The sequence below is a fragment of the Benincasa hispida genome, chromosome 6, assembly GCF_027475165.1.
Source record: "Benincasa hispida cultivar pf3 chromosome 6, pf3_genome.v1.1, whole genome shotgun sequence".
NCBI classification, from domain to species: Eukaryota; Viridiplantae; Streptophyta; class Magnoliopsida; order Cucurbitales; family Cucurbitaceae; genus Benincasa; species Benincasa hispida.
In genome coordinates, this window is record NC_143483.1 from 42,464,362 (window position 1) to 42,491,371 (window position 27,010).

The 27,010-nt window shown below is 34.4% G+C and overlaps 1 protein-coding gene and 1 pseudogene across 1 annotated transcript; both read left to right on the forward strand.

Annotated features, from left to right (window-relative positions):
* The first annotated feature begins 2,701 nt into the window (after positions 1 to 2,701).
* Positions 2,702 to 3,310, forward strand: LOC150035670 (uncharacterized). The gene has a single exon (XM_090314391.1). The coding sequence runs from the start codon at positions 2,702 to 2,704 to the stop codon at positions 3,308 to 3,310; it is 609 nt and encodes a 202-aa protein (XP_090170517.1).
* Positions 3,311 to 4,359: 1,049 nt separating this feature from the next.
* The window catches only part of LOC150035671 (leucine aminopeptidase 2, chloroplastic-like), a 38,151-nt pseudogene continuing 15,500 nt past the window's right edge, over positions 4,360 to 27,010 (forward strand).

The window sequence follows — 27,010 nt, forward strand, 5'->3', positions numbered from 1 at the left end:
CTTCAGTAGTTTTCTTAATGTTGTATGTAAACAATATCCTACTCATTGGGAATGATGTACGTCTACTGACTGCAGTTAAAAACTGGCTAGCAACCCAATTCAAAATGAAAGATTTGGGAGAGGCTCAGTTTGTTCTAGGTATACAGATCTTTTAAGATCGTAAGAACAAAGTGCTAGCACTGTCTCAGACATCGTACATTAATAAGATGTTCCTCAAGTACTCGATGCAGGACTTCAGGAGGGGCCTACTGTCGTTCAGGCATGGAGTCACTTTGTCTAAGGACATGTGTCCTAAGACGCCTCAAGAGGTTAAGGAGATGAGACAGATCAATCTAACCCAAGCCATTTTAATGTTGTTGACCCGTTTATGAAGGCTCCCACGGCTACAGTGTGTGAGGGTCACCTACGAAGCATGGGTCTACAGGATCGGCCGCGGCTAAACTAGGGCAAGTGGGAGATTTTATTGTACTGACTTTTATGCCATAGTTTATTGTTTTGTACTAGTTTATTGTATACCCCACTTCCTTTAGGACAAGTGGGAGATTGTTGGGGTTGATTCCCTAAAGTTTCGTGTTCTGTAGTTTGTAAACAGTTTGTACGAACGCTTGTGTTGTTAATATATGATATTTACTTCACATCTTGTATTTTTACTCAGTTGCTTGTTTTTTTTTTCTTTACCAAATACCAATAAACATAAAATCCTGGGTATCTGTACGTGACTCAAGCATGTATGTGGTGACATACAAGTGGATCATGTCTTGAGTGATAACCAAAATAGTCTGTAGTATATGGATATAGGAGGGAAATCTTATCTTAGTAATGCTACGGATGCGGCCTGCTTTGTGGAATGGTCACAAGTGTTGTGACTTGTCACAAATGGTCTGATCCTGATCATTTATGTTGGGGACATGCGAGTGAGGGCATCCTATAAAAAGAGTTTGTATAAGACCTGACCACAAAGTGTTAACGTCTCGTTATATAACACCGATCATGACATAGACTTCACTATACTAGGATGACCATAGGTAACATGACCTCAATCCTGAGTGAGTTCGGAATTCCTGCCATTGAGGGCGGTCCTTTGATTTGTATGGATGTCAGTGGCCAGGTCGCCGATTCAAACCTACCATTTTGAGGATTCGTCTGATTTGGGAGCTGAGAACTCAGCTACATAAGATGGAATTCACTTCTTCCCCGAGGTAGGGGTAAGTAGATAGACAGCTCCCTTAAGAGCTGATTTTGGGGCTTGAACGATGTGGCGCCACACACCTTCTCTTAGCCCAAGACGTGTTCACACATAGTTGGACTATGTTGTATTGTTCATTATAGGAATCAGTGGTACTTAAGAAGTGAGATGTAACTACAGGGGAAAAATGGTAATTTGGCCCAACTATACTTACGAGCATCTGTGAACGGTCGTTGTACTCATGATTGGTTATATCCGATGGACACAGAAATATATCTGTGGTAAGAAGAGTTTAGTTGTTGGTCTTGAATGGAATGTCGGACAGTTAACAAATGGTGGATCTCATGGCTAAAGAGTTTAGTCAGCTATTCACGGACCATTGGAGCTTCGAGCCACAGGTCTATTAGATCGCCCTGGGTAGCTTGGATAAAGTCGAAAACTAGTGTTTAGGTTAATTTGAAATGTTCAAATTGACAAGAGAAAGTTTGATTATATATGATATAATTGGACTGGTTAATTATATATGATATAATTGGCTAAATGTATGAGATACATTATTTTGGAGAAAATTAGATAAAAAATGATTTATATCAAGTAGAGAAGAAAATACTATAGTAGATATGTGATATCAAACTATAGGATAAAAATATAATATGATTATATTTATTAATTAATTAGTTGGTTAATTATATGATAATTTAGCCAAAAATCACGTTTGGACGTGAGTTAGTGGGAATGAATCGGTTATTGTAACCAATGAAATAAAAATGAAATTGTTTCATTTTTTGAATCGTTCAATTGCCCGTCCAAAAGAAAAATAGAGAGATCGCGCTGGTGAAAGCTAAACGATCGCTTAAGCATTTCAAGAGCCTATACGATAGCTCTTCTCCATCTAGACGATCATCCATCTCACGCCTAAACAATCGCACACTTGTTCCTATACGATCGCATAGCATCTCTAAACGATCGTGTAGTCGTTTTTGCTGATTATGCTATGCGATAACGCCTTTTTCCCTCCCACTTGCTTATCGCCTACACGATCTGGTATTCCTTGTTCCTCTACCAAATTCACCAAAGACCATGGTTTGGGTTTTCACTCCGAGAATACCCGGGGCTCTTTTCTGGTGGTGTCGGCCCCGTTGCTGTCGTGAGTTTGCAGTTGTGCATGCTGCTACGTTGACGATTAGATGGAGGTTTCCGCTGTGGTGAGTTTCGAAGTTTCGAAGACTGTCTTCAACTTGTATGGAACTCTCTCCCTTGTTATAACTTATTTATAGCATGCCGTTAATTAAGATTTGTTTGCATAACTGTTTGTATGAATGTATATTGTGTATTTCGGTCACGGCAAGATCGGAGCGATCCGAATGCGCTCATGGAACTCTTCGGTAAAAGATCCTTCAGCCAGATGTTTTGACTGGTAAAGTAACTCTTTTTAACCAGTCTACTTATGTATTACTAGATCTTGGTGCTAAACATTCATTCATATCTAGCATGTTTTCATTACATATAGATACGATGATTGGAAGCATGCCTGAGGATTTGTTTATTTCTACGCCCATTGGAGATGTTTTAGTAGTGCATGGGTATTATAAGAACTGTGAGGTAGTTATTGATAGCCAAAGTTTATGGGTTGATCTAATTCCATTAGAATTACTTGAGTTCGAAGCTATTTTAGGCATGAATTTCCTGATTAAGTATCATGCCTCTGTTTATTGTTTTAAGAAAGAAGTAGTGTTTAGAAGTCCAAGAGAACAAGAGGTATTGTTCGTGGGAAGCAAAAGACTTCTTCCTAGCAATTTGATATCAGCAGTTAAAGCTATGAAGCTATTGAGCAAAGGATGTGTTGCCTATCTGACACGTGTGGTTGTTTCACAGGATAAGAAGTTGAAGCTTGTAGAGGCGCCGGTTGTACAGGAGTTTCTTGATGTGTTCCTTGAAGAGTTGTCAGGATTGCCACCCAACAAGAAAATCAAGTTTACTATTGACCTGATTCCAGGTACAACCCCTATTTCACAGGCACCATATAGAATGGCACTAGCTGAGTTAAAAGAGCTGAAGGTGCAATTACAGAAGTTAGTTGATAACCTAGTGTGTCAACCTGGAGAGCGCCAGTTTTATTTGTAAAGAATAATGATGGCACTCTCAGGTTGTGTATAGATTACAGGAAGTTAAATAAGATAATGATCAAGAATAAGTATCATTTACCTCGTATAGATTATCTTTTTTATTAGTTAAAAGGAGCTACAGTGTTCTCTAAGATAGATTTGAGATCAGGATACCATTAGCTGAAGGTAAAAGAAGCGAATATTCCAAAGACTACCTTCAGGACTAGATATGGACATTATGAGTTTTTAGTAATGCCATTTGGTTTGATGAATGCCCCTGCGGTATTCATGGACCTTATAGAATATTTCATCCCTATCTGGAACGGTTTGTGATTGTCTTATTGATGACATCTTAGTATACTCCGATAGCAAGGAAAAAATGTGGAACATCTAAGGACGGTGTTTCAGATGCTGCGAGGAAAGAAGTTGTATGCTAAATTCAACAAGTGTGATGTTTGGCTAGATCAACTTGTATTTCTGGGGCATGTAGCATCTGTAGTAAGAGTTACTATAGATCCCCAGAAGACAAAAGCAATAGTGAACTAGAAGCGACCTACTATAGTATCTGAGGTACATAGTTTCCTAGGTTTAGTAGGTTACTACAGACGATTTGTGGAAGGCTTTTTCAGAATAGTTCTTCCATTGACTAGTTTAACCGGGAAAGATGTGAAATTTGAGTGGTCTCCTAAATGTGCATGTAGTTTCCAAGAGTTGAATAGAAAACTAGTATCAGCCTCATTACTTACACTTCCTACTCTAGGTAAAGAGTTCGATATTTATTGTGATGCATCCCGACAAGGACTAGGATGTGTTTTAATGCATGAGGGTAGAGTGATTATGCTTCTAGACAATTAAAGAAGCATGAATATAATTACCCTACTCATGATCTGGAGTTAGCAACAATAGTATTAGCCATGAAACTGTGAAGGCATTACTTGTTTGGAGAACGTTGACATGTATTCACTGATCATAAGAGTTTAAAGTATATCTTTGATTAGGAAGAGTTGAGCTTGAGACAAAGAAGATGGTTAGAGTTGATCAAGGATTATGATTGTACTATTGAGTACCATGCACGGAAAGCGAATGTTAGTAGATACCCAGCAGGAAGTTAGGAACGACAAGAGCTACTTTCTATCAGTACGAGGTTTAGTATTGCAAGAATTGAGAAATGTTAAGGTTGTTCTAGCAGTTGATCAGGCAGACAGTTTATTAGCTTCATTTCAGGTATGACCTACTTTAGTTGATGATATTATATGTGAGCAGTTAGGAGATTCTAGTCTCCAAAAGATAGTTGAGGAGGTAGGTAAGAATCAGAGGACAGACTATAAGCTAAGAGCAGATGGAGTTTTACTCAAGGCTAACAGGGTACATATGCCAAATGTGTTTTCTTTAAAACGGGCTATTCTAGATGAAGCACACAATTCAGCTTATGTTATGCATCCAAGCAGTACAAAAATGTATAGAACATTAAAGAAATCGTACTGGTGGCCTAGCATGAAAAGAGAGATAGTAGAGTTCATTGATAAGTGTTTGATATGCCAATAGGTAAAGCAAAAAGGGCAAAGGCCAACGGGATTACTTAACCCACTCCCACTGCCATAATGGAAATGGGAGCACATTTTGATGGATTTCTTATTTGGCTTACCTAGGAGTGGGTTATGATGGAATTTGGGTAATTGTTGTTAGGTTGACTAAGACAACTAAGTTCTTACCAGTGAAGATCAACTTTACCCTAGATCGTTTGCCAAGTTATATGTTGATAAGATAGTAAGCCAGTTTTAAGCTCTAGTGTCGATAGTGTCTGATCAAGATTTGAGGTTTATTTCGATGTTTTGGCCTAGTTTACAGAAAGCTTTATGTACTAAGTTACATTTTAGTAAAACTTTCCGTCTTTGGACAAATGGCCAGTCACAGTGGACGATTCAGACATTGGAAAACATGTTAAGAGCTTGTGTATTACAGTTTAAGAGATGTTGGGATACGCATTTATCGTTGATCAAATTTGCGTATAATAATAGCTATCATTTCAGTACTACAATGGCTTCATACGAAGCTCTGTATGGAAGACCTTGCGGGCCACCTGTGTGTTGGAAGGAGGTTAGAGAAAGGAAATTGATAGGCCCAGAACTCGTACAGTAGACATCAGATAATGTTAAGCTGATTAGGGAAAATCTAAAGATAGCCCGAGACAAGCAGAAGAGCTATGCTGGCAAGTAAAGATGGGAATTGGAGTTTAAGATTTGTGATTAGCTATTCCTTAAGTTATCCCCTTGGAAAGGAATACTAAGGTTTGATAAGAAAGGAAAACTAAGTCTAATGTATATTGGACCTTATTGAAGGATCTCTTACCGAAGAGTTCCATGAGCACGTCCGAATCGCTCCGATCTCACTGTGACCGAAATACACATTATACATTAAAAACATACCGTCATGCAAACAAATCTTAATTAACAGCATCCTATGAACACGATAAACAAGGGAGATGAGTTGTCATACCAGTTGAAGACAATCTCCTGGTATCAACGCAACAGAACCGTCCAAGCGATCTACCAATGGCTAGCAGCAGCGTCAACAACAGCAGCACGAACAACCGTACGAACACAAACATCGCGGGGAGACACCACCAGAAAAGAGCTCCAGGTACTTCCGTAGTGAGAACCCAAAGCGTGGTCTTTGGTGAATTTGGTAGAGGAAGGAGGAAACACGGATCGTTTAGGCGATAAGCAAGTGGGAGAGAAAAAGGCACTATCACATAGCACGATGTTTATTGTTTAGAAGAAGCTACACGATCGTGTAGGTTTTACTGAACGATCGTTTAGGAAATGGTATATGATCGTTTAGTAAAATCAGCACAGTCTACGATCATTTAGAGAAGCTATGAGATCGTGTAAGAACAAGTGTGTGATCGTTTAGGCACGAGGTGGATGATCGTTTAGGCGGAGAGGAGCTATCGTATAGGCTCTCGAAATGCTTGAGCGATCATTTAGCTTTCACCAACGCGATCTCTCTAATGTCTTTTGGACGACAATTAAATGATTCAAAAAAGAAAAACAATTTTCATTTTAATTCATCGATTACAATAATCAACTCATTCCCATTAACCCACGTCCAAACGTGATTTTTGGATTAATTATCATATAATTAACCAATTAATTAATTAATAAATATAATCATATTATATTTTTATCCTATAGTTTGATATCACATATCTACTATAGTATTTTCTCCTCTACTTGATATAAATCATATTTATATCTAATTTCCTCTAAAATAATGTATCTCATGCATTTAGCCAATTATATCATATATAATTTACCAGTCCAATTATATCATATATAATCGAACTTCCTCTTGTCAATTTGAACATTTCAAATTAACCCAAACATGGTTCTCGACTTTATCCAAGCTACCCAGTGGACCTAATGGACCTGTGGCTCGAAGCTCCAACGATCCGTGAATAGCTGACTAAACTCTTTAACCACGATATCACCATCTGTTAACTATATGGCATTTCACTAAAGACCAATAACTGAACTCTTCTTACCACAGATATATTTATGTGTCCATCGGATATAACCAATTATGAGTACGATGACCCTTCACAGTTGCTCGTAAGTATAGTTCGGCCAAATTATCATTTTGCCCCTGTAAATATATCCCACTCCTTAAGTACCACTGATTCCTCTAATGAACAATACAATATAGTCCAATTATGTGTGAACACCTCTCGGGCGAAGAGAAAGTGTGTGGCGCCACATCGTTCAAGCCCCGAAATCAGTTCTTAAGGGAGCTATCTATCTACTTACCCTTGTCTTGGGGAAGAAGTGAATTTCATCTTGTGTAGCTGAGTTCCTAGCTCCAAAATCAGAGGAATCCCCAAAATGGTAGGTTTGAATCGGCGACCTGGCCATTCGCACGCATACAAATCGAAGGACCGCCCTCAATGGCAAGAGTTCCCAACTCACTCAGAATTGAGGTCATGTAACCTATGGTCATCCTAGTGAAGTGAAATCTCTGTCATGAACGATGTTATATAATGAGACGTTAACACTTCGTGGTCAGGTCTTATACAAACTCTTTGTATAGGATGCCCCCGTTCGCATGTCCCCAACACGAATTATCAAGATCAGACCATCTGTGACAAGTCATAACACTTGTGACCATTCCACAAAGCGGACCGCATCCGTAGCATTACCAGGATAAGGTTTCCCTCCTATATCCATATACTACAGACCATTTTGAAGACATGATCCACTTGTATGTCATCACATACATGCTTGAGTCATATACAGATAACCAGAGATTTTATATTTATTGGTTTGTGGTAAAGCAAATAAAACAAGCAACTGAGCAAAAATACAAGATGTGAAGAAAATAGCATATATTAACAACACAAGCGTTCGTACAAACTGTTTACAAACTATAGGACACGAGACTTTAGGGCATCAACCCTAACACTTATGAGATAATAGAGTGAATTGGCTCAGCAGCTTACAAGCTGGATTTACCTCCAAAACTATCCCATATAAATGATGTCTTCCATGTGTCCATGTTGAGGAAGTATGTACCAGATTCTACTCATGTGTACCAGAGCGACCAGTACAATTAAAGGAAAATATGACTTATGAAGAGAAGCCAGTAAGGATCTTTGACAAGAAATAGCAGGTGCTGAGGAACAAGACAATACCTTTAGTAAAGGTGTTATGGAAGAATCATAGAGTTGAGAAAGCTACCTGGAAGACTAAAGAGAAAATGAGGAGTAAATACTCTGAAGCCTATTTTCCCTACTTAAGTATGTTAATTAAGATTAAGTATAAGTTAATAATATGTTTGTACGGAAAAGCTTGAGGATGGTTAAAGAAGGAGAAAATATTCTAAGCGTTGAAGATGAAACTCTCGGGTAGCAAGGTATGTAGGCAATTAATAAGGAAAATTTGGCTAAGTGTAGAAGCCTTGCATTGGAGGCCTTGATGTGTTGAAAGGTATGCGATAGCTATGTTTCAAGGAGGTTAGATGAGTGCATGATGGGCATGAGGCATGGAGTAGGTGACTAAGTATTGGCCAAGAGTATGCCATGCGCTAACCAAGCCCATCTTAAGGTTAGTTAGGCGTTGACGCACGCGGTGATGGGCGAAGTTGCCTTAAGCGCTGAGGCTATGCGTATATGCGTCGGCAAGACAAGTTTTATGGGTAGGCCCAATTAGTTGCATGTGTCGGGTGTGCCTTGCATTGGTAGGTACTGAAGAAAGGAAACCATGTGTTGGTGATAAGAGGAAGTTCTCAGCTTAGTCACCCACTCTAGTGGGCCAGCTGTCGAGATTAAGGGAATTAATCCCACTAAGTGGGCTAGCTGGCACAATTGGCCTTAAGTTGAAGCATGCACTTTTAGCTATATACAGGAAGGCCTCAGTTCTAGGGGTCGGTTTGAGGAAACTACTCGTGCTATTAGGGAAATTTTAGAGCCATTTGAACGAGTATTGAGTGTAGTTGAAGCTGCAGGGCTGTCAGAAGGAATCTCCAAAGGATTCAAGTTGAAATCTGAAGAAATCTTCAAGAGTGTGCATGGGCGTGCGGTGGGAGGGGTGCATAGGTAGGCGCCGACGTATGATTGGTGCTAGTTGGCCTCATAGTTTAGCATCCAAAACCAAGAAAAATTCTAAGTGTTGAACGCATAAGAAAGGTGTGCGTTGAGCTGAAATATGATTATCTAAGTTAAATGTTAAGCTTATTTAGGTGAGTTAGTCTCACAAGGAGACCAAAGGCATTGGCTAAACATGTTATTCACATCCACAAGGTAAACAGAAATAGGAAAGGCTTATCAGCCCTTGGAGGAACGCCCAAGGCTGTAAGTGACAAACTAAGTGTTTTTCTAAATATTTAGTAAACGCATGGTTTATCCAAAATACTAGTTTTCATGCTAGCTTTAATGTAAAGTATGTTAAAATGATAATTTCCAAGCAAACTAAGTTTTAAGGGCTACTAACGCATGCTAGTTTAAAAGGAAGTTTATGGAAGCATGTTTTAAGCTTTTATGTGCTTTATGATCACAAGCATGCGTTTGAAGTTCATGTTTATATGATAAAGATGTTAAGCTCATGTTTCACGATACTAAGCTTCCAAGTATACATGTTTTAATGATAAAAACTTATTGATGTAGGAGTTGAGTTGATATTGAAGGACTATGAAAAGATATCTGGGTAGTAGTACCTAAGGTATAACGATACTTAGTTATTACCATGTGCACGTAGGTAGAGTTGACGTTGGTAGTGTTAAGTCCAACCCAACTAAGGATTGATGTTGATGGATTGAGCAAAAAGGGTTCTTTCTCAACTAAGGATACGAATTTTTAATGTTTTCTAGCAGTTTCATGTTTTAATGTTTTAAGTATGAGTTTGTTTGGTAGTTTCCAATTTAAAGCATGATGTTTATGTTTAATTGGTCACTTACTAGACTAGTAGTTCACTCGTTTTAAATGTTTTCCTCCTCCCCAGGTAGTGTTCATCTCCCCATAAATTGATTGCACTGTTGTTATGCCACGCGAAGACTCTAGTTAAAGCTTAAGATAAAGAAAAGTGTTAGGTGTTTACATATAAATGTCTGTACATATGTATGTTCATGTTAAGGACTAGTGATAAGTGTTGGGATCCACTAAACTCTGTTTGTGTGTATATGTTGTAATTAGGTTGTTTGTTCAACCCTAGGTGTTACTAAAATTGTTTAGAATTCTTTAAGCATATTGAATGTTGAGTTTGTATTTCCAGGACTTTCTAAGTAGGCTAAGCATGTCAATTAGGCAATAAGTGTTACAAAAGGTTGGTAACTGCTGTTGTAACATTCTCTTTCAGATTTGGAGGATAATCTGGGAGGGGGTGTGATAGTGTATGTTTGTTTTCGCAGCATTTTCGATAATAACATATGGTCATCTTGAGTAACTTAAAGATTAAAACTAATCTCGAGTAGTTAATCGACTATGTTAGCTAATCGTGTCATGTCTTAGCCCTACACCTTAATCCATGTGCTTAGATTAATTAGCAAATGCTTTTCACTGTTAGTTAATCGGCTTTTCCATTTAAGTAGATTATGTGCTTGAGTAGATTGATTTATATCCTAGAACCATAATTGGGTGAATCCACTTTCATAAATTAAATGTATCGTGTCACTTCACTTTACTAATACTACTTGTTAATTATGAAGCGTTAGCTCGAGATTATAAATATTATTTAATTGATAGAAGGTCTCGACAACTTTCTATTCATCAATCGTTTGATTGAATAGTTGATGTAGCAAGAAGAGTGATTAGGGCAAAAAATATATTAGGGTTAATACCTTGTTAATAACAACTCTTACTAAGAAAAAAAAATGAAAGAATATATTAGGGAATTTTAAAATAAAAACAAGGTTAAATTATCAAAAATACCTTGAACTATGGGATTGATTTTATTTTAACCCTTGAAGTTTGAAGCTTGTTTCAAACAACACCTGAAGACATTTTTTTCATTAAATTCATGGATGGAAAAGATTGTGTATGATTATGTGTTGGTTCAATGAACAAATTTAAACATATACATACAAGAAGGTAAATTTTTTTATTAGGGTTAGTGAAAGAGACTTAAATGCAAGAACAGAAAATTAGTAGCTCGAGATTGAAAGGAGGAAGACGATAACAAGTATGTTTCACATATCACTACAAGAAAAACCACCTTTCTTGACGCTTGCAATTTTAAATACTTGACGTTGTTATGAAAAAATGTCAAGAAATATGTGATTTTAGAGAAAAAAAAGTCAAGAATTGATTTTTAAAAGCGGGGTTGTGCATTTTTCCTAAAAAATACAGTATTTGACATTTTAAAATTGTCAAGTTCAATTAATGGATTCTTGACATTTTAAGAACGTCAAGAATTGTAGAATATACAGTGTGGCGTTGCAACACTAAAAAGTATTGTTCCAACGCTACGTATTTTAACGAAAAAAATGAAAAACACGCGTGCCTCACACACAAAGCGTTCCAATGCTCTCAATAGCATTGCAACGCTATGGGTTTTGACAAAAAAATTGTGTGCCTCTTGAATAGTGTTGCAACGCTCTTTTAGTAGTGTCGCGACACTATCAAATAGATTTAAAAGAAATTCAAGCAGTTGATTTGCAATCTATCCTTTACAATGCTTTTAGTCGATTTTTTTCACAATACACCCAAAATCTTCTTGGTTTTTCACTTCCCTTTGATGCATCTTTGTTATTCTATCAATCTTGAAGAGATTTTTCATTGAGGTAAGTAGATTTGAGGCATGAACTTTCAAAGTTAGGGCTTAACCTTGATTTTCTTGTTTATACTGGGTTTAAGCCTTGATTTTCTTCGTTTGATTAGGCTTAATCTTGATTTTCTTGTTTAAATTAGGTTTAATTCTTGATTTTCTTAGTTTGAGGCAAATTTTCAAAGTTAGGGCTTGATTTTCTTGATTTGAGGCATGAACTTTCAAAGTTAGGGCTTGATTTTTTTAGTTTGCGGCTTGAACTTTCAAAGTTAGGGTTTAATCTCTCATGTATATTCTTGAATCTCATAATAAACTCTTGTTTTATATTTTTCTTGAATGAGATTGAATTTTAGAGAACTTGCCAAAGTTGAGATTGCCACTTTGCCAAAGTTAGGGCTTTAATTTTAGAGAACTTCCAAGAACTTGCCACTTTTCTTTAATTAAATGCTTTCCAAAGTTAGATATGTCAACGTGTTTAATTTGTTAGGGCTTTATAAACTAAGTAATGCTTTGCCAAACATGGGTTCAATTTTTAGTTATTGGAATTAATATATGTTTAGCACATTAGAGCATGTGGACACCTTGGGTTCAATTTTTTGAGGTTCGATTACTCCTTAGGTTCAATTTTTTTAGATGTGTTTGTCTTTTTTCTCTGATTTACCTTGAGGTTCTCTGATTTTTCTTACTTTCTTGAGGTTGGAATGTTGAGCTAGAAATGACAAGTTGTATGTATTGGGAACTTGTTTATTTTTCACAACTTGTTTTATGAAGTTGATCATTGTTTATCATCTTTTCTTACTAAATTTATAATCATGGATAAATCATGGATGAACAAGAGTAGATTATCCAAAGATTATGAATTGGGTGTGGAAAACTTCATAAAATTTGGATTTTCTATTACAAATAGCTCCAATATTCGTTGTCCTTGTATGAAATGTGAGAATTGTGAAAAAATATAGTAGCAAGGATATTAGAGATCATTTATATGTCAATAGGATCGATGAAAGTTATAAAAATTGGTTTTGGCATGGGGAAAACTTCCTAACTCATCATTTTGTGAAGAATCTTCTAAGTTTGACACTCATATGTATGAAGAGACTAATGTTGGAAGTTTAAAAGAAATGGTTGAAGTTACTCACGACGAATATTCAAAAGATCCAAATGGATTTGAGAAGTTGCTTAATGATGCTGAAAAACCATTATACGAATGGTGCAAAAAATACACTAAGTTGTCTACATTAGTCAAATTGTATAATTTAAAAGTTAGATATGGATGGAGTGATACTAGTTTTTCAAAACTACTAAAAACCTTAAAGGAAAATTTTGCCCACTAGCAATGAGCTCCCAAATTCAATGTATGAAGCAAAGAAAACTTTAAGTGCACTAGGAATGGAATATGAGAAGATTCATGCATGCCCTAATGATTTTTGTTTATATAGAAAAGAATATGCAGATGAAATTGAATGTCCTGAATGTGGTGAATCAAGGTGGAAAAACGAGAAGGATATAAAATGTGGGAAAAAACAAATACCTTCGAAAGTGATATGGTACTTTCCACTAATTCCATGATTCAAAAGGCTTTTTAGAAATATTGATTATGCTAAAAACTTGACTTGGCACGTTGATGAAAGAATTGTAGATGGTGAGTTACGACATCCAACATTTAAGTAGACATCTAGTGCGTAAGGATTACTTCATTCTTATTTACTGGTTTTTTCTCTGTAGTGTCCTCTACAAGTTGGAAGCATCGTATGTGGATACTACATCATGAGGTATATGAGAGATATTGTGACCAAAAGAAGCATTGCCACCTCAGATTTGGTACGTTATCGTTATTTCGACATTTCAAATAGCATAGAGAAAAATAGAATCCATTATATATTTGGCTTTTATGTTTATAGATTGATACAAGGAAACCGTACTCACAAATCGAGTGGGGAGGGGGGGAGGGGGGGATAGCTTTAGATTGGTACATGTGTGGGTAGACGAATGGTTTTGTTGATAGAAGTTTTGGAAATGTATTTTTTGAAATTGTTCATATTGGGTTAACTGTTAGAATTATGTTCCTTATATTGTTTTGAAAGTGTCCATATGAGTTGGCTGTTAGAATTATGTTCTTTAGGTTGTATATATTGACAATGTTAAAGAAGTTAAGTTTTTATAAAGTGATATTGGTGGCTTTTTGTTGATATATAAGTTTATCAATGTGTGTATATTGTTTATTTAATTGATGAATGTATGTCATATATATACCAAATGTGCTTGTTGGATCAAAATACAAGAGCAATTATAGGTAAAAACATCAACATTATAGATTTTTCCAAAAAAAATCACAAGAAAATTTCTTGACATTTTTTAAATGTCAAGTTCACAAAAACACTCTTAACGGAGGAGCTATAGTGTGGCGGAGAACTAAGCAGAGGTGTATCACTGACTCCACGATGGAGGCCGAGTACGTAGCAGCTTGTGAACTACTAAAGAGACCGTTTGGCTCAGAAAGTTCTTGACAGAGCTAGAAGTTGTTCCAGATATGTCTAGGCCCATCACCCTCTATTGTGACAATAGTGGTACTGTGACGAACTCCAAGGAGCTCAGGAGTCACAGGCGCAGCAAACACATAGAGCGAAAGTATCATCTGATCCGCGAGTTAGTGCATCAAGGAGACGTGATTGTCATGAAGATCACCTCAAAGCAAAATGTTTTTTATCCTTTTATGAAGGCTATCATGGCTACAGTGTTTGAGGGTCACCTTCAGAGCATGGGTCTACGGGACCGGCCGCGGCTGGACTAGGGCAAGTGGGAGATTTTGTTGCATTGGGTTTTTATGCCCTAGTTTATTATTTTGTACCTGTTTATTTGTAATCCCCACTTCGCTTTAGGATAAGTGAGAGATTGTTAGGGTTTATGCTCTAAAGTCTCATGTCCTGTAGTTTGTAAACAACTTTGTAAGAACACTTATGATGTATAATATATATGATATTTACTTCACTTCTTGACTTTTCACATTTAGATGTTTTTTTTAATTTTACCACAAACCAATAAATTTAATATCCCTGGTTGTCTTTATGCAACTTAAGCATGTATGTAGTGACATACAAGTAGATCAGGTCTTAAGTGACAACCAAAATAGTCTGTAGTATATGAATATAGGAGGGAAACCTTATCCTGGTAACCCTACGGACGCGGCCCGCTTTGTGAAATTATTGCAAGTGTTGTGACTTGTCACAGATGATCTGATCCTGATCATTCGTGTATGGCCATGCGAGCGGGGGCGTCCTATACAAAGAGTTTGTATAAAACCTGACCTCGAAGTGTTAATGTCTCATCATTTAACTCCATTCATGACTGAGCTTCATTTCACTAGGATGACCATAGGTAACATGACCTCAATCCTGAGTGAGTTGGGAACTCCTGCTATTGAGGGCGATTATTTGATTTGCATGGGTACGAGTGGCCAGAACACCGACTCAAACCTATCACTTTGGGGATTCGTCTGATTTGGGATCTGAGAACTCAACTTCACAAGATGGAGTTCATTCCTTCCCCGAAGCAGGGGTAAGTAGATAGATTGCTCTCTTAAAGGTTGATCCTAGGGCTTGAATGATGTGACACCACACACCTTCTCATGGCACAGAGGTGTTCACACATAGTAAAACTATGTTGTATTATTCATTAGAAGAATCAGTGATACTTAAGGAGTAAGATGTATCTACAGAGGCAAAAAAGTAGGTCTGCTGTAATTATGAGCATCTGTGAAGGGTCATCGTACTGATGATTGATTATATCCAATGGACATAGAAATATATCTATGGCAAGAAGAGTTCAACTGTCGGTCTTTATTGGAATGTCTGATAGTTAACAGATGGTGGATATCGTAACTATTGGGTTTTGTGTCCTAAAAACTCGCAGTTTGTAAAATAATAAACATCTTCTTTAATCAATATACTTGTTATTGATTTCATAAATTGTACAAAAGTCTAAATCCAATAAACTAAGACCCATGACTATTGTATGAGTACTTGAACTTTATGTAGAGACATAAGATTGGATCAGGTTCGAGTAAATAGTCAAAATGATCTAGGCCTACTCTGTAGTTATTACAAAAAGTTGTAAAGTGCTACATACGATGTGATTCTAATTCATACATGTTATGACATGAGGAGTGGGGGCGTCCTATGCAATGAGTTTGCCTAAGATCAAGATCAAGAAATAAATCACTCTTACTTTATAACGCTGTTTACTGTATAAGACTGACTATTTCACCTAGATGACCTAGGTAACTCGATCTTAATCCTGAGCTAACTATGAACTCCTGTTTATTCGGGATTTCCCTTAGATTTGCATAGGTGAGGGTTGACTTGATAGCGCCGGCTCAATAAGACTCCCATTTAAGGGGTAAGACCAGATAGATAGCTGGGGACATAGGGTGCAAGACAGAGTTCACGCCTACCCAATTTAGGGATAGGTGTTCTCTTAATACTAATCCAGGTCTTGACAAGGGGCCCCACCCTCTCACTGGGCTGAGAGAGTTTGGTTTAGTGATTGGATCACAAACCAGTTGTTCATTAGAGAATTAATAGGGACTTGAGGAATAAGACATAATCTTGGGGTAAAACGGATATTTGACCCAGTCGTTATTACAAACAACCTGTGAAGGGTCGACTTGCTAATTATAGTTAAATCATGTGGACATAATATATATCTACAGTGAGGGAAGTGCAGCTATGGGCTTTAGTGGAGTGAACCACTAGTTAAGAATGTTGATTAATCTGATCTAATGAGTTTAACCAATTAATCTCGGATCATTGGAGCCCATAATCTGTAGGTCCGCGAGGTCCCCCTACTAGCTCGTAACAGACTAGTTCTAGAATAGCGTGATAAGTTAATTTGAATCGTTCAAATTAGAATTAAGGGAATTAGTAATTATATGAGATATAATTACATGTTTTATTTGAGTATTAAATGGAATAGGAGAATTTATATATTTAAATACGATTTAAATATATAAAGATGGATATGTATTAAAATTAATTTAATATTTAATATTAAATTATTTAAATTTTATTTAATAATTAATTTATGAAATTAATTAAATTTTTTATTTTTAAAATCAAAATAGATTTTATATAATCAAATTTTGATTTTTGAGATAAAATTGAAAAGGAAAAGACAAAACACACAAAATGGAAAAAGAAGATTTTCCATTATCCATCTCTTTAGTTGCTCAATCAAAATGCATCTTTTTTGCCTTGTCTTCTCCAAACATGAGCTGCAACTCATGCAAGTCTCTCCTTTGCATGTTGATCTGCAATATAATGAAAAGATTGGAGTGAAAATCGGGGATGCAATCTATAGAATTTGAGAGAAAATTCGGTTTGAAGAAAGAGTTTTTCAACAAGATTATTGTAGCGAGCATTTCTCCTTTATCCCTTGGTTCAAGCTTGTTTTGAGTCCCACAACTCAATCTAGAGCACCAAGAGAATAGTGGGGAAGATCTTGAGGTGGTCTGTAACAAGATTGAAGAAGATAGGAGCTTTGAAGAAGTTCTACAAGAGGTATGTCGTGAAACTCACTTATTTTTCTGCAAGAGCATGCTTTATATTTTGCCAAAATTAGTGAATTTGAGTGCTTAGATGATCCTTGTGCATCTGCTATTGCTGATACAATCCTACAGTGACTAAAGAGTTTAGTCAGCTATTCACGTATCGTTGAAGTTTCGAGCCATAGGTCCATAAGGTTCCCTTGGTAGCTTGGATACAAGTTGAGAGTCAGTTTTTTAGTCAATTTGAAATGTTCAAATTGACAAGAGGGAGTTTTATTATATATGATATAATTGAACTAGTTAATTATATATGATATAGTTAACTTTATGTATGAGATACATTAATTTGAAGAAAATTGGATATAAATATGATTTACATCTAGTGGAGGAAAAATACTATGATTAATATATGATATTAATTCATAAGTTATGAATATGATGTGATCACATTCATTGGATGGTTAAAAGGAAAATGGGACGACGTCTCTTCTGTTTTAATAATGGATGAGTAAGTTGAAAGATAACTTTGAGATGCATAAATAGCTCACGATGTGTCAAGCATGAGATGCACGGACATTGTGTTAAAAAATGTGTCAATGCTTAGAAAATTTGTGCCTATACGATAGTGTCTGCACGATCGCTTACCTATACAATAGTACTAAGCAATCGCTTAACGATTACACCCGAGCGCGCTATTTACTAAACTATCATTTACCTTTTTCTAAGCGATCGTTTAGCGTCCGATATTTACTACACGACTGTATAGACGATCGCTTAGTTTTTTTACACGATCGTTTAGACGATTGCTTACTTTTTTTCCTACACGATCGTTTAGACGATTGCTTATCTTTTTCCTACACGATCGTATACTTCACCTAAACAATCAAGCATTTTTTCTATACGATAGACGAGCTTATCTCCCACTTGCTTGATTATTGTATACGATCTCTCTTTCTCTTTCCCTCTACCAAATCCGAACAAAGCCCACCCTTTGGATTCTCACTCTAAGAATACTGAGGGCTTTGAGTGGTGGTGTCATCTTCGTTTCCTTTTGTTTGTGTGGAGACTATTCGCGGTAGACGATTGGGTTTTAGATTTGCTATGAAAAAGAAGTCTTCAACTGGTATGACCTCTCGATCTCTTTAGCACTATGAATGCATTTTAATATGTTTGAATGTATATGTAGTAATTTTATCACAATGAATTGTAAAGATCCACTTCCGCTCGTAGGTACTCTTGAATAAGAGTTCCTTCAATTCATATGTACTCATCAACAATATTAATAGATTATCTATGAAATCAGACTTATGGTTTCTAACATAGGACCAATTGGGTCAAAGAACGAAAGTCTCACATTGGCTAGATAACCTTATCTAATAAGGTTTAATGACACACTTGCATGAGAAGCAAGGCTTTTGACGGGTAATAATAATTTAACTCTAACTCTTAGAGAATTACTCGTAACTATCATTTTAAAAAAACAAAGTCATGTATCTTTCAGGAGAATAGAATTTGTCTTTATTTCTGGATTCATTAATCCTCACATTCTCATAGTTGAGTAGTAAATGTATTAACCTTTAACACACAAAAATGTATATATTTAATGTTGAACATATTTTTGTTGAGAATGTCCTTGAACTCGCAGTTCGTGTTAAACATTTTATTTATCAATAATAATGACTTGTTGATTTTGCATCTTATTATGAAAATCCAATAAACATATCCTTGGCTATAGTCTAAATACTGTAACTTTATGTAGTGACATAAACAGGATCAAGTTGATAGTATGTAGCCTAAATAATCTAATAAGTATATGGATGAAATTAGGTATCTCATCCTGGTAACACTATTGGATGCGGCCCACTCTGTAGTTGTTACAAGAAATTGTAAAGTGCTACAAACGATGTGATCCATAAATCGTTCATGTTGGGACATATGAGTGGGGGCATCCTATGCAATTAGTTTTCATATAGTCTAGACCATGAAAATAGTCACTTTTCTTTATAACGACCGTTTACTATTAAAACTGACTATTTCATTTATCAAATAACCTAGGTTAACTCAATCTTAATCCTGAGCTAGCTATGAACTCCTGTTTGTTCGGGATTATCCTTTGATCTGCAAACGGTGAGAGTAGTCCAACAACACTGCTCAATAAGCTTCCCATTTTGGGATAAGACCAGATGAATAGCTGGGGACATAGCCTTGCAAGATGGAATTCACTCCTACTTGATTTAGGGTTAGCAGATAGGTTGTTCACTTAAGTACTGATTTCAGGTCTTGAACAATTAGGACTCTGCCTTCTCATGATAGAGAATGGATTTGATTCATAATGATTATGAATCAGAATTGTTCATTAGAGTGTCAGTAGGAACTTAAGAAGCACGATGTATTCACAGGGGTAAAACAATAATTTTGACCTAGCTGTGGTTACGAACAACCTGTGAAGGATCGACTTACTGATTATCGTTATAAAGTGGACATAATATATCTACAGTGAGGGGAGTTCAACTATGGGCTATAGTGGAGTGTCCCATTAGTTAACGAATGGGGATTAGATCAATCTAATGAGTTTAGCCGATTAATCTCGAATCGTTGGAGCCCATGATCTGTAGGCCCTCGAGGTCCCCCTACTAGCTCGTAAATGGTTAAGCTTTAGAGTAGCTTGAGAAGTTAATTTGAAACGGTCAAATTAAAATTAAACAGAATAGGATAATATATATTTAAATATGATTTAAATATATGAAGATGGTTTTGTGTAAAAATTAATTTAATATTTGATATTAAATTAATTAATATTTTAATTTATGAAATTAATTTTTTTAGAAATTTGATTTTTTAGTTTTTAAAATCAAAATTGAATTTTGAAATCAAGATTTTGGTTTTAAGAAAAATTAGAAAAATTGGATTGCATGTACAAATGGAAAAACATGGTTTTCCATTATCATCTTCTTCATGCTCACACAAAACCCACTTCCTCTTCTTCATTAAAATTCCAAGCATGAGCTGCAAGCCATGCATATATCTTCTTTGTATGTTCTTTTGCAATAAATAAAGAAGAATGGAGTGATTTGAGGACATGCATTATACAGAAATTTTGAGAGAAAATTTCAGCTGGAAGAAAGGGTTCTTCGGAAGTGTGCTGCTGTGAGCTTTTCTCTGTTCTATATTGCTTCAAACTATTCTTGAGTCCCACAACTCAGTCTAAGCTCTAAGAGGATAGTGGGGAAGATCTTGAGGTGGTTCACAATGATCTTTGGTGAAGACCACTGCTGTTTAATCAAGTTCTTGAAGAGTTCTACAAAGGTATGGTCCAAAACCCTCTTATTTAAATGAACATGCTTTAATCTCTGCCAAAATTAGTGAATTTGAATGTTGATTCTTGATACTTCTGCTGCATGTTATCTTACTCTAACAATTTTCAAAATAACTTTTGAAAACATGTTTAACTACCAAAACTATTAATACGTTATGAAATATTTTAGTAATTTTTCTTAGAGAAATTGAATGTCTTTCATGGTGATAAAAGCACCATACTCAGCATAAATAAACATCATTACATTTTAATGCACAAAAATGCATTTAGTTAATGTTGAACATGTTTTCAAAAACGATTTTTGAAGAACATGCCTTATCACTAACTATTCATACACTATGAAATATTTAGTAATAAAGTTTGGAGAAATGAAATTTCTCTTATGGTTATAAAAGCACCATATCCAGTAAAATTAAATGACATTTTAATATCTCCCACTACTTTAACTAAGATGAGCATCATGTTGCCAGTTAGTAGAACTATTCCACTTAAATAAGTATTCGCCAAGACTTACAATCTAATTGTAATGAAGAAAAATTTTGATAGTGAATCGTTATTCAGCTATCAAGATGTGAATATGTATTCTCCATCATGAACTGAGTAAATTAGATTTACTTGTTCTCATTTTTCTTCTTTTTGAAATATTTCTAAAATCTCTCATCAATTGACATCCTAAACTAATTAGGAAACTTTTTCCTTATTAACTCTAGCTATTATAATTTTCTTGGAACCCCGATGATACTTAACTTTGTAGGTCATTTAGCTTCCCATGACTCCAAAATATAATATATTTTGTCATGTTTTTATCTAGACACGTGATATGTTACATAGACAATTACAATAAGCTATTGCTACAAAGTTTATTCATGAACACTTCATGAAATGGCAACAATTCTTTTGATATTTTCCAAATTAAAAGACAAAATTACACTTCTATTATGTGTTGATGAAATTTTTAATGTAATATATTAATCAAAACCTTTGACTTATATTGGTAATTAAAACTTTTAGAGAAAAAGACATAACTTTGAATTATATAAAATATGTTAATCGACTATATGCAATCTATTATCCATTCTAATTCAGCAAAGAAATTTAAAGATGAACCCGTCATATAAATGTAAAATTTCTATTGCTAAGATACTCCAGTGAGTCAGAATAAAAGCCACTGTAAGGCAGTCAATCATTCCTTCACTCCAGAATAACTCTTTATCTTATAACATCTAGTTACCATCTTTTAGTCAAAAAGCCATCAACTTAACAATTTCTTGTAAGTTAACCCTTCATTTTAGATTTTAGAGTTCTACCTCAATTAGCCAACCGTAGGAAAAATCGATTAGGGCAAAAACTAAAGCAATCACAACCATTTCTGGAGTTTGGGTTAATTTCATGCAAACACCCTCGTAGAGGGACACAAGTAAGGTGTCTCAAGGTCGAGCATGAAAGTTTACTACAAATTAATGAAGAAGACCGTGGAATGTGTTGACACACTTTCCTCACCCACTTACTATAAACACTTTCTCCATTCACCTTGGTATTGACCTATGCAAACACTACCTGTAGGGAGACACAAACAAAAGTGTCTCGAGGCTGAGCATAGATCTCATGGTGTGAACTAATTAGGGAGAAACATGAAAAAGAAATTTAAGTATCTCCTCCCACTGAGTGTTTTACAAATGAGGGTTCATAACTTAGGTAAATTACGCTAATAAATTTATCTAAGTAATTTGTTAACTTTGCCCCAATATAACAATTAATTTAGATAGTTTAACAATGTTGATTTGTGTTCATTAAACATTTTAATAAACATTAATCACTCCTTGCATGCTTGTAACAAATTTATCTAATTCACCTTCCATGTCAGTTTCTAGGTAGGTATATTCTGTTTCTATCAGCTTAAATACCTCAGCCTAGACAAAACCGTACTAAGACAAAGGTCCATTATAGATACATTTGTTACAATTTTAATCTTTTATTTAAACCAATTAATCATATTAAACTGAATTAAAAGATTAAACCTATTTCTAATCGTATTAGAAATATGTCCATATAAGTCTATCTCAATTAATTTTAAACTGTTTAAAATCAATTTTTGACCTATGTTTGCATGCAACTCTTCATTATAGGTTTTAAGTCTAAGTCATTAATAATAACCATTATAAAATTAATGAGTATTCATTCAAATATAACATTTATATTCCTAAGTAATGCCATGTTCAATGCTAAAAAGCATAATATAACTCTTATATTAATGAAAATCATATAGTAAACATACATTACTTTAATATAACTCTTATATTAAAATTAATACATGCATACTATATAGTCATGTCATCATATATTATAACTATTATAAACATGATGCATGAACATACTTTTCATTAATAAATATAACTCTTATATATGAAACTATATAAACATGCCTTTAAATATAACCCTTATATTAAAATGCATGAGTAAGCTTAAATATTCATACAATCATATATAATGCTCATATTATATTAAATATGATGCACGAAACATGTTTATCTGAATGTGGGATTTTAAATAAAACTATATGACATACATTATGACATATAAATAATTAAAATCATATATCATATGTATAATTAGAAAAATGGAAAAACTACAAACAAACAATTAGGAATGCTCAAACCCTCGATCTAGAGGTTTCCTAACGCACTAGCAGACCATCTAAAGCATTGCAACACTTTAATGTTAGTGTTGTGACATTAGCTTTTATGATGTCGCAGCATTGTTTGAACCCCTCTCGGACCAGGAGTGGATGAGGTGCCTCATTGTTCAAGCCCCAGAATCAACCCTTAAGGGAGCAATTTATCTTTTTACCCTAACTATGAAGAAGGAGTGAATTCCTTCTTATGTAACTGTGTTCCCATATTCCCAATTAGATGAATTCTCAAAATGGTAAGCTTATTGAGTCGGCGAATATGACCACTCTCACCCATACAAATCAAAGGATTACCCTCATAGGCAGAAGTTCACAACTCACTCAGGATTAAGGTAAAGTCACCTATGGTCATCCTAGTGAAATGTAAGTCTCTTCTAGCACCGACATTATAAAGAAAGACTTAACATTTCGTGGTCTAGTCTTTATATACTCTTTTGTAGAAGATACCGTCGCTCACATGTCTCCACAAGAATGATCAGGATCAAATTATTTGTAGTATTTTACAACAATTGTAACAACTACAAAGCGGGTCATATCAGTAGTGTTACCAAGATAAGGCACCCAACCTAATTCCTATACTACACATCATTTAGGTTATCGTTTAAACATGACCCACCTATATGTCTCCACATACATGTTTAAGTTACATCAGATAACCTTAGATCTTAGATTGATGGATTATTGCACAAGTAATATAAAATTAATCAATCATTGATTCAACTAACATAAAACTATGAGGCTTTAGGGCATACACCCCAACATAAACTTCATTCATGGAGCTACTAAACTCAAATGTTTTAACTCTTAAATCAATTATCATAATAATACTTAGATCTAGAAGTCTTTTATTTGGATTATTCATTTCAAAAATAATATTTTCTTTCACTTAATTACTAATTATTAATCACTTGAAACTAAGTAATTAAGAAAATCTTTAAGACTCTACATCAACAATCTCTACCGTTATTCAACTACTCTAGTGTGCTCAAACGACAGTCTAGCAAGCATGATCTAAACTAAACCCAACTCATAAGCAAGATTTAAATCATGAAATCATTGAGATATTGATTAAACATTCAAAAGTATTAAGAATGGTCATGCTAAAAAGTATTAATGTAAATTAAATTCAATATCAAGAAAAGTGTTTAGTAAAACTCCACAAAATTCATCCAATGCTAGAACAGTTAGAATTTAGTCTAACATGACTTCTATAGATAGAATCATAATTAGAATGCAAAAATACGTAAAAGAATCAAAGATGTAAAATGAAAGGAAGGCGATATCTGGCTATCTGATCTCGTCTCTGTGGTAGAATTGACTCTCCAACACTCTCCAATCAATTCCAGCATCAAAGACCTCATTACTCTGCTCAAAACATTCTCTCTAAGCCTTTAAAACTCTAAAACTTGATGATTGTGGCCAGCTAAAAATCCTAGATCAAATAGGCAAAATTTTCCAAAAGTGCAATTTTTTCCTTTTCTGCAACATCAAAGTGTCATGGCGCTTCACAACCTTTCGCAACACTTCTATTTTGTCCTTGGCATCGTGTCACAATGTCGTTGGGTGTCGCAACACTACCCTCTTTTGGACAGTTTGGCGTCTTTTCTTTTTCTTCCCTACTTTGTATAGGTCCCAAGTTGATTTGGACCTTTTAACCCTTTTCCAGCTTCGAATCTCGTTCTTGTGTTCAAATTTTGAAATTCACTACCAAACAATATCAAATCTAATAAAATTTAACAAAAATAATTCTAAATAAAAGACAAATAAAAATACTTTTTAGGTGCTTTCCATTCGTATACACTCATTTAACATGAAATAAAATCAATAATCCTAATACGTGAGTGTGCAAGGATTAGCATTAAAAAAGATTTGAAAAACACTTAACTAAATCATCTATATTACATTTTACTGGGGGAAGAGTCAAGTAAGTTGAATCATTACCTACTATCTTTCCAAACAAACTCATTTTGTATAAACTTCCTGGAAGTATGTGTGAATACCAAATTGCTTAACATATATCAGACATAATGTTTTAATATAATGAACAACAAGATGTAGCACAGTAAATAAAAAACAAGAGATATAAGAGTTGGTAACCTAGTTTCGGTGCAAAGTTACCTATGTCTATGAGGCAGTTTACCTATACTAATTGAAATAGTTGGCAATTACAACGTAAGACTTATATGTTAGACACACCTAACATTGATTCACAAATAGCCAATTTCTAATCTTAACTTAAGCTCCCCTAAGTATGAGATCCTTTCACTTCCGCTATTACTCTACTTTCAGCACATGTTTGAGATTCCCTTAAGGTAGCTCACTTAGCCCCCTTTAAATAAAAGCTTTATTCAATTTATATTCAAAACGAACAACTCTTCAATAATTTAAAGTTCAATACTTGCTTAACTTAAAAACCAAAACCATAGCATTATATATATATATATATATATATAATGGCACTTTTTAGGAAAACTTTTGAGAGAAAATACCCTCTGAGAACAGCAGAAGGAAACGATATTGAAAATCTGATAAAGATGGCTTAACCCAACACAAGATAGAAAAATATAGCCAACCAAACCTGCAGTAACATCCTCTTACTCGTTTGATTTCTTTAATTTTTAGCTCCATCTTTTCATCTTTAATTTAATTATCATATGATTTATAACTATATGTTGAACAACTCAATCATATTTTTGTAACGATCAATAGATCTCTACCCTCCTATTGTACTAAAAAATAATATTTTTTTATTTTTATTATTTTAATTTATTTTCAAAATATTATCACAATCATAGATCCTTTTATTAGGTGATTTTAAGTTAAATGTGATTTCAAATTATATTTTTATTTAGGTTAAATATATGATTAGTGCTAATGTTTGAGTGTTTTTTATCAATTTTGGTCTTTAATATTTTAAAATTTACATTTCCATTTTTTCTTTATTCGAAATTCGAAAATTAATGGTTATGAACTAAGCTCATCTTTGATAAGTTTTCTATTAGTTAGAGAAACTAACTCAATTTTTATTTTAAGAATTTGATAAGCAATTTGAAAACGGGAATTAACTGAAAATATAATATTTAATTTTAACTCTTTCTGGAAATATGTTTGGCGACGAGGTCATAAAATCAATCTCAATTTTTAAAACGTGTTCCAAACTATATGTTACCGAAATAATAGTAGAGTAAGTTACGTAAATCTATAAAATATTATTTTGATGGATTCGTTTTATTTTTAGTCAATATATTTTTGTAATTTTAGTCTATGTATTTTCAATAAATTTTAAATGTAGTATTTATGGTTAATTTTTTCTAAAATTTAGTCTCTAACAGTATTTTCTTTATAGATTTTGGAAATATATACCGTATTTTTTCTTATCTGATTATTACTACTATTTAACCAATTTGATTATAGAATTATCTTTGAAGAACTAATTTTAAGATTTGTTGAAAGCATAGTATTAAATTTTCATCGATTTGTGGATCGATATCATAGAAAAATCCCCGAAATATATAAAAAAAATCAAATTGTCATTAATATAAATAATATACATGTTTACTTATTTGAAAATAATATGATATTTATTTGCTAATTTAAATTTATTTTTTTTAATTTTTAATTTTATAATTTTTCCAAAAATATTCATTGAAATCAACAAATATTCCACGGTTTGGTTCGGTTGGATTGAGTTAGATTTATTTTTTAATAAGAAATATTTTGGTTGAAAAAATTTACAATCCGAACAATTGGGTTTAGTCTAAAAAGTCTTTCAACCCAATCCAACCTATGAACACTCCTACATGTAACTATTGACTTGTATGCTCACAAAAATCCTTTTTGGAATCAATGGTTTTTGGAAGGAAAATTTGTTGTGTTAAAAAAGTCTCTAAGAAAACTTATTCTCTTACTTCAAGAGTAAG